At 36.0% G+C, this 13,674-nt stretch overlaps 1 protein-coding gene across 1 annotated transcript; it reads right to left on the bottom strand.

Moving 5' to 3' along the window:
- Positions 1–5,216: 5,216 nt before the first annotated feature.
- On the bottom strand, positions 5,217–13,086 carry LOC110737964 (protein RETICULATA-RELATED 1, chloroplastic-like). Its single transcript, XM_021918310.1, has 8 exons — positions 12,507–13,086; positions 8,885–9,049; positions 8,698–8,790; positions 8,500–8,615; positions 7,335–7,433; positions 6,870–7,175; positions 6,625–6,789; positions 5,217–6,025 (listed from the first exon to the last, which is right to left on the bottom strand). Exons 1-8 carry the CDS (start codon positions 12,882–12,884, stop codon positions 5,749–5,751), a joined length of 1,599 nt encoding a protein of 532 aa, XP_021774002.1. The 5' UTR covers positions 12,885–13,086; the 3' UTR covers positions 5,217–5,748.
- Positions 13,087–13,674: the final 588 nt, after the last annotated feature.

Genomic DNA, 13,674 nt, shown 5'->3' with positions numbered 1-13,674 from the left:
TCTGTGTATGTTTTCTTCGACCCGTCCGCCTGAATATGACGGACAGGTTTCCTCTTTCCTGGAGTAGGAAAGCGGTACTTTGTGAAATCAAGGACAGGCGGCTCCCACTTCCTAGAGTTAGGATGAGGGGTTGCCTCTCGCCCTTGAACAGGCTTCCTCTTCCCTGAAGAGGAAGGTTTCTTAGCCGACTGCTCCTTGGCCAAAGCAGGCGGCTTCTTGTTGAGCAACTCTTGAATCTCTCCCTTGAAGCCCCTCATGAAGGTCATGAGTTCGTTTCTTGTAATGGGAGCAGACCCATCAGCCGGCTGCTGCTGAATAGGCGGTGCGCCGGCTGGATCACTGAGTCCAGTTTGAAGATCTTCCCGTTCTCTCCTTTCGGTATGACGGGTGCGTCGGGCCCTTAGGGTCCCGTCTGAAGCTGTGTGAGCTTCAACTTCAAATTCTTCCTCAGTATCATGGTCCGACTGAACTTGAGGGTCGTCCAGGGGACGCCTCTCTTCAGGAGTCGGTACAGACGTGGATGCCATCTCAGAAGTACTCTCCCCACAAACGGCGCCAAAATGTTTCGGGGTTTTCTGATGTCTTGCGGGAGAGTTACAATTCTGAGACTGGAACCGGACGCCTGTACCTGCAAAACAAACGGATGCTCCGGACGATTGGAGATCCGCCTCCGACGGTCAAGTTAGTACTTGATTAAGGAGTAATTAATGCGGAAATAAAAGTAATTGGGTCTCTCGAGGTGAGAGTGTTAAATGTGTGTGATCTCCCTTAATGAGGATTAATGGGCATATTTATATGCCTTGGGATGCGTGCCAGTACTAGGTTTAGGTTAAACCTAAGGTTGACTGGGCCTCCCACAATGATTGGGCCTTGTTGGCCGGTTTTCCCATTTGGCATGGGTGGACACGTGTCACAGTGCAATTAGTCCAAGGAGGACGAATCTCTTGATGACACGTGGCAGGCTCCTATTGGCCTACATGAAGGACACGTGGCGAAACCTGGCTGGCCCACGTGTCGGATGCTGATTGGTGGATAAAAATCCCCTAATCAATTCTCTATTTACCAAAAAAAAGGTGAGGAGGAAATTAAATATAAAAAAATCTCTGAAGGATTTAATTTTTTCATAATTATAAATTAAAAAATAAATAAATCAATCAATAAATCTCATGAAATAATTATTCGGCATATGATTGGTCAATTAGAGGCGACAAAACATGTTGTAGTCGGGAGTGCTCGCGCGACCCATGCACACCCAAGCTAGCGGGCGCTTCTAACGATGGTGTAGCGATGATGCTATGTTAGATGCAAAAGAATTATCGAGTGTTGGATCTCGAATAATGCTACGACGACGCTTGCACACAAAACATAGTGGCGAATGGAAATCCAGTGCCCTAGGCAAAATTCTTCGAAGCGATGCACTTACGAGGCCATCATGTTATGGTAATGTGATGATAGTGGCGACGTGTTGTAGTTGGGGGTGAGGAAAGGACTGCAATCAAAATTGGTTAAGTCGATTCCAATGATTTAGACTTTGGAACCGGTGAAACCAGGTCTTAAATTTCTGGATACGATCTTGGACCCTGTTGGAAACGGTTCCAAATTTGGGTACCCAATTCAAGCCAGTTCCTATTTTTTTCTAGCTAACTGTAATTATTTTTTTTATAAAAACTTTTTAACATGTTTTAAGATATTGCACATGTATACCTAGGTGTCTACCTACCTATGAGAAAAATTAATGAAAATAAATAAGGAAAATGATATATATAGCCCTTAGGGTTACATATAATCATTAAATTTACACTAGAGTTGTATAAAATTAGGAAATCAAAAAAATATAAACACTATTACACTAATTTACGCGTGTTTTTCAAGAGTGTATTTAGGGTTACATATAGCATTACCCAATAAATAAAATAAGAATTTTTAACCACATGATTTATAAAGCAAGTTTTGGTGGAAGAAGGATCCTTAGATTCTGATGTTATGTTACTTGGTGTGAAGGGGCTATCACCTTACTTGACTGCATCATATAATCAGTTAGTTTTAAGCTTTTACCGTCTACTAGTTTTGTGCCCCGTGCGATGCCCGGATTGTTTATTGAATATTTAGATAAATTTTTAATTTGTATATCAAATTTTAAAATATATCATTGATACAAAATTATTTAGGAATTGATATACTTTTGTGACGATTTGCTATCTAGAAGGCATGCAATGACTAATAAATAATGTCAGTGGAAATGTTCGATTTAATGCATTAAAAAAAATTAGCAATAAATAAATAAAATAAAATAAATATTCTAAGCCTGTCGGATTGACCCGAACACGAAACTTTGAGCAAGGGTTGAACATTTCTTGACTCGTAACCTAAAGTGACCCAATCTGAAATGACTCATGACCCAACCCTAATTGACAGGTCTACATAGTAATAAAACTATATTAAATTGTGATGTATATTATTTTAACCGGTTAGTATATATTATAAAGGTAAATTTTACACTTTGATCTGTTATAATTCTAAAAAATTATCATATAAATTTATAATTCAATTTGTACATCTGAAATATTGATATTTTATCGAAATTAAATCTTTAAACAATCAATTTTATCCTATCCAAATAGAATATAATTCTAAACTAACTTTTTTGTATCTTAAGAAGTCTATTTAAAACCATCCAACGTGCCGCGACACTTGGCGAAAAGTTGGAACGCCAAATGTCGTTGCCTCGAGACCTGACTAAAAGTTTAGTTTTTATATATTAGTTATTAGTTTTGTGCCCCGTGCGATGCCCGGGTTATTTATTGAATTTTAAGATAAATTTTTAATCTATATATCAAATTTTAAAATATATCATTGATACAAAATTAGATAGGAATTAATTTATTTTTGTGACGATTTGCTATCTAGCAGGCATGTAATGAGTAATAATAATGTTGGTGGAAATGTTCGATTTAATACATTAAAAAATAAAAAAAAAATAAGCAAAAAATAAATTAAATAGAATTAATGTTAAAAGCCCGTTGGGTTGATTCAAAATTTGGAACCCAAAACCTTGGGCAAGAGTTGAATATTTCTTGACTCGTAACATGAAGTGACCCAATCCAAGATGACTCATGACCCGACCCTAATTGACAGGTCTAAATAAGTACATAGTAATAAAATTCTATTAGATTGTGAAGTATATTATTTTAACCAATTAATATATATTATAAATGAATGTGTTTACGCTTTGAACTACTTCCTTTGCTCCAAAAACTATTATGATATTAAAAATAAATTTATATGATAATTTTTGAGAATTATAATCTAATAATTTTTTTGAATAAAATTATAATTCAATTTGTAAATTTGAAATATTGGTATTTTATCAGAAATAAAACTCTAAACTAACAATTTATCCTAAAATTCTATTCAAGTAAATTCTAAACTTGTACATGGCGCGACACTTGGCAAAAAATTAGATCGCCAAGTGTCGCTGCCTCGTGACCTGGCTAAAAGTTTAGCTTTATATATTAGTTATATGATATAATTACACTAATATTTTGTAAATGTAATGGAAAAACCAAAATAAACGAGTGAAGAGAGTGATTGGAGGAGTAAAGGTGGACGAATGACCAATAATGAGAGTAAGGGTGAACGAAGGCCAGATCGGCGGAGGGAGTAAGGGTGGACGGATGACCAAAATGTGAATGGAGGTCAGACCATCGACGGTAGCCGATTGGAGGTATTTGAGGTTGATGATGAAGAGCTAAGAGAATTAGAGTACAAAGGCTATGAGAGAATGAGAAATTTTAGGTTTTGTTGGTTAAATTACTTAACTTGAATCGCATAAGTGTTATTAGTAATTTAGTATGTTGAGAATTTGGGCCTTGAAAAGTTCACATATCATCTACAATAACCGAATCCAATAGCAGGAACCTGGTCCTAGATTTGATTAAACTAGGTACCCAGCATTGGAACCAAATAGATGTGGTACTCAGTGGGTGCCAGAACCAAACATTATGGACCTAGTATTGGAGCCGATTCCAACTAGGTCGTAATTTTTTTATCTAGACACAAATCTACTAGGTGTAAACCCGCTACATCCGGACCATATCTAGACTCAAACCCAATAGAACCAATTCTGGGTCTGAACTAACCATGTTCAAAAACCGGCTCCGATTCCATAACCAGGCACTTGGATTTTTTTGCTCACCCCTAATTGTGACCATCGCGTGATGGTTGGGCGAATGGGCGATGGTTAGAGCGCCATGGTTTGCTTGGCCACAAGCCTTGCTTGCTTATGCAAAGAGCAACAAGCCACAATAGTCTAGCGACACTTGAACAGTTGAATTTTTAGTTTCGACTCTACCCATATTGCTATCATCAACTTCGATGATATATAAATCAAAATTAATGCTTCGAGAATCAATTCTAGCCATTTCCAAACATCAATGTTTTCTAGCAATACACCACGTCTTTGATATGAACCATCAGCTTATCAACCTGTCCAATACGCCTCTTAGTACACTCTGAAAGCATCCAAATAACCACAAAATTACCTAAAGACACAAGTAGTGTGTAATAGAGCACAATGCATGTGGCAACAACTTATGTAAAAATGGCTCTTCAAAACGGCCAAAAGAATTAAAGAAACAACTATACATGCAACATAAATGTTTCTCACAATGGTATATATAAATGATCATCAGAGAGGATTCCTTAAGCTTAATATTGTTGGGGCTTGGAAAAGGAGGAATCATTGAATGAAGTAGCACGTGGGGTGATAAAAGGGAAAACGGATCTAGGTACATTGGATTTTCTAGCAAGTATAATGTTGTAACGAAAGAGATGTCAATAGCTAAGGAGTTGAAGCTAATGTTCAGCCGAAATTCATGACGGACACGATAGGAGATAAGTAGTCACAAGGATGTTAGTACTCTCATGCTGAACTGGTACAACTGAACTCACATATCTCTCACTCGAGGGGGGAAAAAAAAACATGTTGGCTCACCATCATTTAGCATTGTAGCCTTTGGAAAGATGGTTATGGAGCACATAACACATTTCGTGATATCAAACTGCATCAAACAAATTTATGATGCTAAATGTAGCTTGGTGGCTGGAATGAATCTTTCGTGACTTATCGCGAAGTGTAGTACGAAGAACTATCTTTTGCCAAATTTTTTTGGGCAGATGTGTGCTTCACCAGATTTTCAATGTATAGGTGATGTAAGTTGAACAATAGCATTAGCCTATTAATGTATTTAATATGCATTTAAAAAACAGTAGTCAGTCAATATTCTATGGCAAAAACAACTATGTACTATCAGCAGCATTATAGGCGATTGCACAGTATAGAATATCAAAGGATCATTTATGCAATCAATTGGCTACTGCAGATTACAGTAAAACAATAAAGGAACATATGCTACCAGGTGGAGCCTAGATAATTTTTATCCAGTGAAGAAATAGAGCAAAAGAAAAGAAACAAAATTCTTCAGAAGCTTTCAGAGCTGGTCTTATGGCTATATTGTCATTTCACAAACCACCTTTACAGCTTCCAGATCAATTTGTTTCTACTTTCCACCATGGTGACTTCAACGGGCAGAACATCGGATGTCTCAACACATTAGACACAAACTGCAGGTGCTTGCACACTTAGATTGCCCTGAGTATTACCGACGACCCATGATATGGTCAGCTTTGTATATCTTTCCAGAGCTAACTACTTATATGGCTGCAAAATTGGACAATATGTTGACAGTACTACGCCGTAGTCACTTTTTTCCTAACAACCCGTTTCCTCCGAGGCTTGGGAGCATCTGACTCTTTAGCAGAATCACCATTACCTTGTGGAAGCCCAAGAAAACCGAGTCCTGAGACAATGGTGCTCTTCGATATAAACCAACTGGAACCCTGCTTGGAATTATTGGTCTCAGGAGCCCGATTGTAAGCCTTTAAAAGGTCTGATTGAACAAGGGGGTCTGCCTCTATTCCCAGCCATGCCAGCCGTGATGTCTCTCCTACTTGAACATTCATGATCCTGCATGCAGTGAAAAGCACAAACCTTAGCAACACAGCAGTGTCACAAGAAACTACAGAGTATATAGCATGAGTAAATAGAGTGTTATGATTATCAGCTTGAATTCTAACCTCTCAAGGTTGAGAAACAAAGAATAGTATATCACAAAATTTACTTATTAACCTAATTGCAAACATGAGTAAATGCTATGTAATTTATCAGCAAAAGAAACAAAGGGATTTTACTGGAAAAAACAAGGGAAGTTAAGATTTTTCGATCAGACTACTTAGATAAAAAGAAAGCTTCAAGTGAACTTCCTAAAATTCAAATGTGTTCTCATTAATTTTAAGGAAGTCACCAACTCACCATCAAAAACATAAACTGCAAAAGCATTAACGAAAATACTTCACAATCAGGTGTACGTGCACCATAATATATCAATGAACAGGTAAAAAATCTAAGATGGAAATTAGACACACTTTGGTATCTTGATATCAGAACTTGGTAAAACATGTACCAGGCATACGCTTCAAAGCTCATAAGACTTCAATACTTCAAAAAAAAAAAGAAAGTTGAGACAAACAGATACTTCTCGGGAGGAGAAGGGAAGAACTGCAGACCTCAGAGCTGAGCTGAAAAATAGTGCTACTCCAATAACATCAAAGTAGCTGGATAATCCTCGGTCAATACCACATAGGAGCTGATAACGCAAATTAGCATAAATCCCAAGAAAGGCACCGGTGCCAAGTGCATTAGTCCTAACAGATGGTATTGTCACAGATAACCTGGAGAAAATGGAGCTTAATATACTTGCGTAGAAAAGAGTATTAGATACTACAAACAGTGTCCGAGAAAAGATGGAAACCTGTCATTCTTTTTCTTAGCACATAGATTTGACAGGGCACCTTGTACTGCACCAGCACTAAGCCCCACAAAACACAGTTCTGCAGCCTTGTAGAAAAATGAATGAATTCTTTTTTGTAAATCAAATTCCCTGAGAGGATAGCTCTTTTCAAACACATTGTTAGGAAGCTTTTGCAATGTATTCTGCAAATCAAATCGAAACGTGTTTCCATACGAACGACAAGGTGCAAGTGACCAAACAACAACTGCATTGCATGCTGCTGCTGTCAAGACATTAATAAGAGCTAAATCCCACTCCTGTTTTATCCTGCAACCAACAAAGACAAACATGTACAGAATCAGCTAAAGATGTATGCTGAAAAGGGAAAAAGCAAAACAAAGATGGGGAAAAAAAAAAAAAAAAAAAAGCTGCCTAAAGACTGCACATACTAAAAGATGAGAAAAATGATAATTGTGTAGAAACTACCTATCCTTGCGATTCTTTAGTTCCCACGAAGCAGAACAACCAATGGTCGTAGCCTGCTCCAAAAGAAGTCTATACAAAAAAGCTGGATCTGCAATCATCCTGTACAAAGCATACCGAAATAAAATTCAAGATTGTTTCCCACATCAAGAAAATAGAAAAAATACATAAATAAATTTCGAGAGCAAAAGCAAGTAAGCATTTGCAGATAGTTGAACAGAAGTGAACTCTCCTTCCCCTCTTATCCCTACGTGACTCTTAATGGGTGAATTAATGATGTTCTAGCACATTCTAATTTACAACTAAACTCCTAATTCCTGGAACCAAGAAAATAGCCACAATATCACATACTAGCCACCATTTTAAAATTTTAATATCGCCATTACATGATAGGCCAGATGGTCAACAAATTCATCTGCAAGTTGCAACAAGTCAATACAGAATGACATCAGTTGTCATACTACACCACAAAAACCTACATTTGTTCTAACTTCGAACCATGTTAATTAACAATAGATAAATAACAAGAGCAGTTACAACTATGAATTATTAAACAACTTTAAATCAGCCAAAAGATAATATCAAAGCTTTTCTTTTTAAAAGTAACCAGTTCCTCTCCCAGCAGCAAATCATGGTATAGCACTCTTGCAGTTGGCATTATAATCACAAAATGACAAAATATAGCGGTCTCGTAGCCACCCAGAAATGTATTTCCTTTAATGAAACACATACAGGGACTTAGTATGCCATTTACTTTAATGCATGGTTCACAGGGACAAGCTTGCTGCTTAACAATTTGAAGAGCACCTTCAATTTTAAAGCTCTATCTTCTATGATCATATACCAACGCCATACGTGGTGGTTGTTAAAATGCTCCCAGTCATCACTCTGCTAATTTCTTGTAAACATAATTTTATCCCCCCCCCCCCCCTTTCTCTGCTCAAAAAAGCAACTTACTACTTAGTAGAACATACAAGAAAGCAATAGATGAAGTTGAACTGTTAGGCACCAAAAACTTCTCAAAATCCAAAACAAGTAACACAAGTTCAAGAAAGTAACTTATAATTTAGACAAGAAAAAGTGCAAAAATCTAAACATGTGGCAAACCCCAATGGTCCCCCAAAAAAAAAACTTTTTAAGTTCATAAATAATTGTAAAAAGCAATCACCTCCCAATGAATGCTCTTGATATTCCCTGAGGAAGGCCACGCGCAATAGTTCGAATTGTGTTTGGTCTGGCATTAATTACTAAGAATTTAACCAGTTGAGCAGAGCTAACCAAACCCTGGAGTAAATAGTAAGATCAGATTCTTAACAGTGAAATTCAGTGAATGAGAGAATATGGTAAAGGGTAAATGGGTAATCACCATCTCAAAAGCTTGCCTAATCCCAGCTGGAAGGTCCATCACTGTTTTCTGCCACTCACTAAGAACTGCATCTAGAAATTTTCGATCAAATAGCTGAAACATGCACGACGAATGTTTTAGTTCAGGATGGACTTGTTTACTTTACAAAGCATGAGATGCAATCTAGGAATGAAAATGATTTACTTACCTCTTGCAAAACAATACGCCTCCTGAAAATTCCCCCATCATCTCCTTCATCACCATCATCGAAGTCATCGAAGTAGTCATCGTCGTCTCCACCATCGTCACCACCATCTCCACCACCATTATTGATTCTCTTCCCAATATCACCACCACCTCCACCTGTCGCTAGCTGTACATTAACACGCAAAGATTGCACCCAATTAGTAAATTTATATTACTTGGCAATATCCATAAAGAGTAGATCCTCATATATTTACCTAATAAAGTTTCAAAGAACCTCCATAATGAATGGAAAAAGTGTAAAATATTCACCATTTGTGGATATTCAAATTCATAAATATAATCTTCTCTGCTAAAAGATTTTTGTATTTATATTGCATAAACCAGACCGGGCAAAGGTATGTAATCCCTTGGTCCCTTTTTGCCCCATTTGACCATTTTTTGTGAGAGCTTTTTGGATCAAATAGGCAAAATAATAAGGAACGGAAAGAGTCGCTTAAGCAGCTTCACATCAAAAATAATAACTTGATAATCAAGTTAAGAACAGAAATTTTCCCAAGCTCCAAATCTTTTAGGTAGTAACAAAGCAACTTAATGCACCGACTATAGAACTATGTAGCAATGAAGACATCACTCACCAAGGTAATCATGATTCAAGTAACATTACTTCTTTCCCTTATCCAGTTCTGATTTCTAATGTGATTCTTGATATCTCATAGTTAGCAAGATCAAAGGAATTGTAATGGTATTGTTTATTTGTATCCTCACTAAAATAATGGATCCATTCTTATACATGCACATATTTTTCAGCATTTAATAATTGAAATCAACTGGTTATATTGGCAATAATAATACATTAAAAGTAGCATACTTGGTCTTAAGAAATAATAATATATAATAATTCATCGGACACCAACCCTAGGGGCCTTAATTTTTTAAAATGCGGTACCAGGCGTGAGCGTAATGCATGTTGTGACTAGGAGGTGCACGCCTGCTACATGAGTTAGATAATTTGACAAAATTTCTACAAAACAAAGCCCTTGTGGAATTAAGGTCCAAATCAAATTCCATACGGCTAAGTTCTCTTTATGTTATTTAAGCAACATTTAATTCTTAATAAAAACAAATCAGTTAAAACCAAACCTTACAAATTAAGACCAATCAAAATCTTATTTTTGTTTGCTTAATGCTATACAATATTAATTCCATATAAGTAGAAAAAAAAATGCAATTAGATATTAGAAAGATTCACATTACGACAAATATAACTTCGCTTGATAATGTTTGGTCTTATATATTAGCATACAAAATAAACAAAAAATCTAGATAAGATTACTTTATTTCAGGTAAATAGAACAAAAACTTATTTTATTGAGACCCATTTTGAAGTTAGTATAGAAGGACACCACATATCAATGGAAATTGTTTATTGGTGACAATCACCAGTCATGCTTTTAGGTTAGCCAATTTCCTTGTCTTTTACTCTCAAGCTCCCATAAAGATTAAACTCGCCAGTGGGTATACACTATATACACTACTCAGTCACGCAAACTTTCAGTTAGATTGACAAATTTAGGTAACGAATTGCATTCCTGTACCAAGAGTTTGAGCTGTCACTATATCTTTTGCTTTAGCCATGCTAAACTTTTTTCTAAATCTCTTTGAGTTTCCCTTGCCAAAAATCATACCATAAATGCATAATAAAAATAAAAAATAAAAGATTAGAGGCTTTGTGCTAACAAGGACAAACACTTTGGCCTTGCGCTTCATGCTTTTTAAAGAATCCTAACTAGGATAAAACTAAGGGTATAAGGTGTAGGTTATAAGTGTAATGTTTCTTCGAAACAATAATAAATCATTTAAAACACAGAAAAAATGCATCTGGATTACCTTTGCTCTTCCCCAAAGAAAAAAAAAAAATAAAATAAAAAATAAAAATAATTCCCATCATGAATGAAAAGGAGAAAAAATCTCAGGTCGAAAGAAAATTCCATTTTGACATTTATTATAAATTTGTTTCTGTAAGGTGGGGACCAAGTATTATTAGAATATATAATAATGGACTTAGAAACGCATTCATTCAACAAAAGATCCAAATAAGGAAGTATTGCCCCAGCCCCATAAAAAAGACCCCTGCAACTGTTCATTGATATACCCGAAAACAATGTATGTATTGGCCACGAGATATATTGGCAGCTGTAGATTATTTTAGTGGACAGAAATTTGAATTGGATATACTTGACAAAGTTGACGGTATGGATTATACTTCCTCGGTTAATTTTATTAATTCTATGCTCCTGCCATTTTCCTTTTAAGGATTTATAAAATTAGCTCAATCATTTATCTTTTGGGCACATCAATATATTTTATGTGACACCACTACCTACCTTTTTTCCAAACTTCACAAGGATTTCTTAGTTCTTACGCTGTTGCCTCTCTCCTAATTTTGACTACTTATATGGGTGAGTTTGTACTTTTTACACTAAAGCTTGCTAAAGAAACCAAAGACAAAGTATCAATTAAAAAAAGTGTATGTTCAACAGCAAATTTTCCTAGATCAATTCAGGGTGGCTCTCATTCATATAGAAGTGTGGTTCCAGCAATTATAGAAAGACTTATGCAACACAGATTAACAGTGACTTCATTACCAAGTCTACAAATCAATGTTCTCAATGTTCTCAAGTCTACATATCTGACAAATGTCCCGAAAGATAGAAATTTGGCAATAATATAGACATTTCTAGATTGTGTAACTAATAATATTCATTCATTCTACAGATTTAAGACCCAAATATTCAGTAACCCTCAAAAGAGATAGAACATGGCACACTTGCCACTGAAATTTCAAAACTAATTTCAATACAATATAAACATCTTCCATCATACTTACAAGCACTAAGCTCTAAATTCTAAATTGTCACCGAAGCCTTCAAGCCACCTTAAAAAGAATCAGTACACAGCTACTATGCATACAGTCAACAGATTGAGGCCACCAATCAATGTTCTTTGTTAGTCATACCATGTGACAAAAGTCCAGAGAGATAAAATCCAGCAATTATCAAAATTTATAAAGAGATTGCGCAACAAAATTGTTACCCATGTATTCAAGACCCAAAATGCCCACTTATTATTGCATACATCTCATTAAATTCCATAGCCCGAACCTTGCAGGGAAAGAAATAACCCAGGAAAATAGGTGCAGTACAAGGGCATTGGTATGGTCACCACTAATATGTCGAAACCGAAGTTGATGCAGTACAAGGGCATTGGTATGGTCAACACTAATATGTCAAAACCGAACTTGATGCAGTACAAGGACATTGATTAGACAGGGTACCATCACCACTCACCACTACTATGTCAAAACCGTATGTAAAACTTCATTTCACAAACATTCTTCCATCTTTACAATCAATACAATAACTAAACCATTCCAACTACTTTACAAGAATCAAATATCAGCAACAAATCATACCTTCAACACAAAACTCAAGAACAACAAACAAACTCAAGAAATTCATCCAAAAGAAATTAAAAAACAACAATCAATCTACAAATTCGAAATTCTCAACATAAATAATACAAAAGATTAAGCCAATAAAAAAAGGGGGGGAAGAGTGATAAACCTCAGGACTAGAAAGGGTTTGCTTCTGAGTCATATCAAGCTTAGACTTCTCCAAAGTAACAGCACCAAAAGCACCATACTTTCCCTTCATAGAAGGAGCAAACATCCCAGAAGACGACAATGTCGCCGAAGCCGAAGAATCCAAAGGCGCCGAAGAAACGCCTAAGCAGCGCTCCAAATGACCAATTGAAGAATCCCCATCAACAGGAGGAGTAGAAGATAGAAAATCCCTGATAAACAGAGTTTTCCTTGATTTTCCTGCAATTGGGTATGAAGAAATCATGGGTAAAATTGTGGGTTTTGTAAAGATAGACTTTTTAGGCGAAATTTGGGTATTCATGGGCATAATTTGAGCTGCTTGAAACACAGCGTGCGCCATTTTTCTGGGGTTCTTTTTTTTTTTGTAATCAGAGATTATTATATGAAGTGATGATTGATGAAGAAATTGATCAGAAAAACATGATAATATTGGGGGAAATGAAGATATGGAAGAAGAGATAAAATTGAGGTTAAAATTTCTCTCTCTTCTTGAAAGAGTATTGAGAGAGGGAAGAGGAGTTGAAGTGTGAGGGAGGTGTAGGTTTTTGTTGATAGTTGGTGTAAGCCGACAAAGGGGGAAACCCAATCCGAAATGGGTAACTCCGTGGTTCAGTTTACCACAAATCAACTCGATTTATTCGGGTTTGTTTGGCCTCAGTTTTGATTTTTAGTTTTTAGTTTTTTTTTTAAAACCAAAAACTAAAAACAGGAAACAAAAAAAGGTGTTTTCACTTTTCTGTTGTCAGTTTTCAAAATTATCATAATTTTAATAAGTTTATATAATTTTTGATTCATTATGACACACATATCATATACTTTTAGAAAACAAAAAACCAAAAACAGAAAACCACAACAATGCCAAACGAACCCTTCAATTTTTAGTTACCACAAAATAAGGACTTTGCTTTCATATTTTTAACCATATTTTTAATTTTGAGTTACCATTTTTTTTTTAGCTCGGTCTGCTGGCCCGGCCTGAAATTTTATATTTATTTTTATTTTGGCGCTGTCGAGGTAGGTGATGGTGGCGGTTGAAGCGGGTGAACCCTAGGTCGTTGATTTCTAAGATTCCCATATCAAAACCAAATTTATAAAACCAAACCCAACCCTAGGTATAGGGGAACATCCGG

The sequence above is a fragment of the Chenopodium quinoa genome, unplaced genomic scaffold (assembly GCF_001683475.1).
Source record: "Chenopodium quinoa cultivar QQ74 unplaced genomic scaffold, ASM168347v1, whole genome shotgun sequence".
NCBI classification, from domain to species: domain Eukaryota; kingdom Viridiplantae; phylum Streptophyta; class Magnoliopsida; order Caryophyllales; family Amaranthaceae; genus Chenopodium; species Chenopodium quinoa.
Note: the sequence above shows the minus strand (reverse complement) of the source record. Positions and strands in the feature narration are given on the sequence as shown.

What these genes read in the sequence shown, in the direction of transcription:
- LOC110737964 (XM_021918310.1), bottom strand. Translation starts at nt 12,884, where the DNA reads ATGGCGCACGCTGTGTTTCAAGCAGCTCAAATTATGCCCATGAATACC. An exon ending in TTAGGCAAGCTTTTGAGATG is followed by an intron (nt 8,616 to 8,697) that starts GTGATTACCCAT and finishes TATTTACTCCAG; the next exon opens with GGTTTGGTTAGCTCTGCTCA. An exon ending in TCAAGAGCATTCATTGGGAG is followed by an intron (nt 7,434 to 8,499) that starts GTGATTGCTTTT and finishes TGCTTTGTACAG; the next exon opens with GATGATTGCAGATCCAGCTT.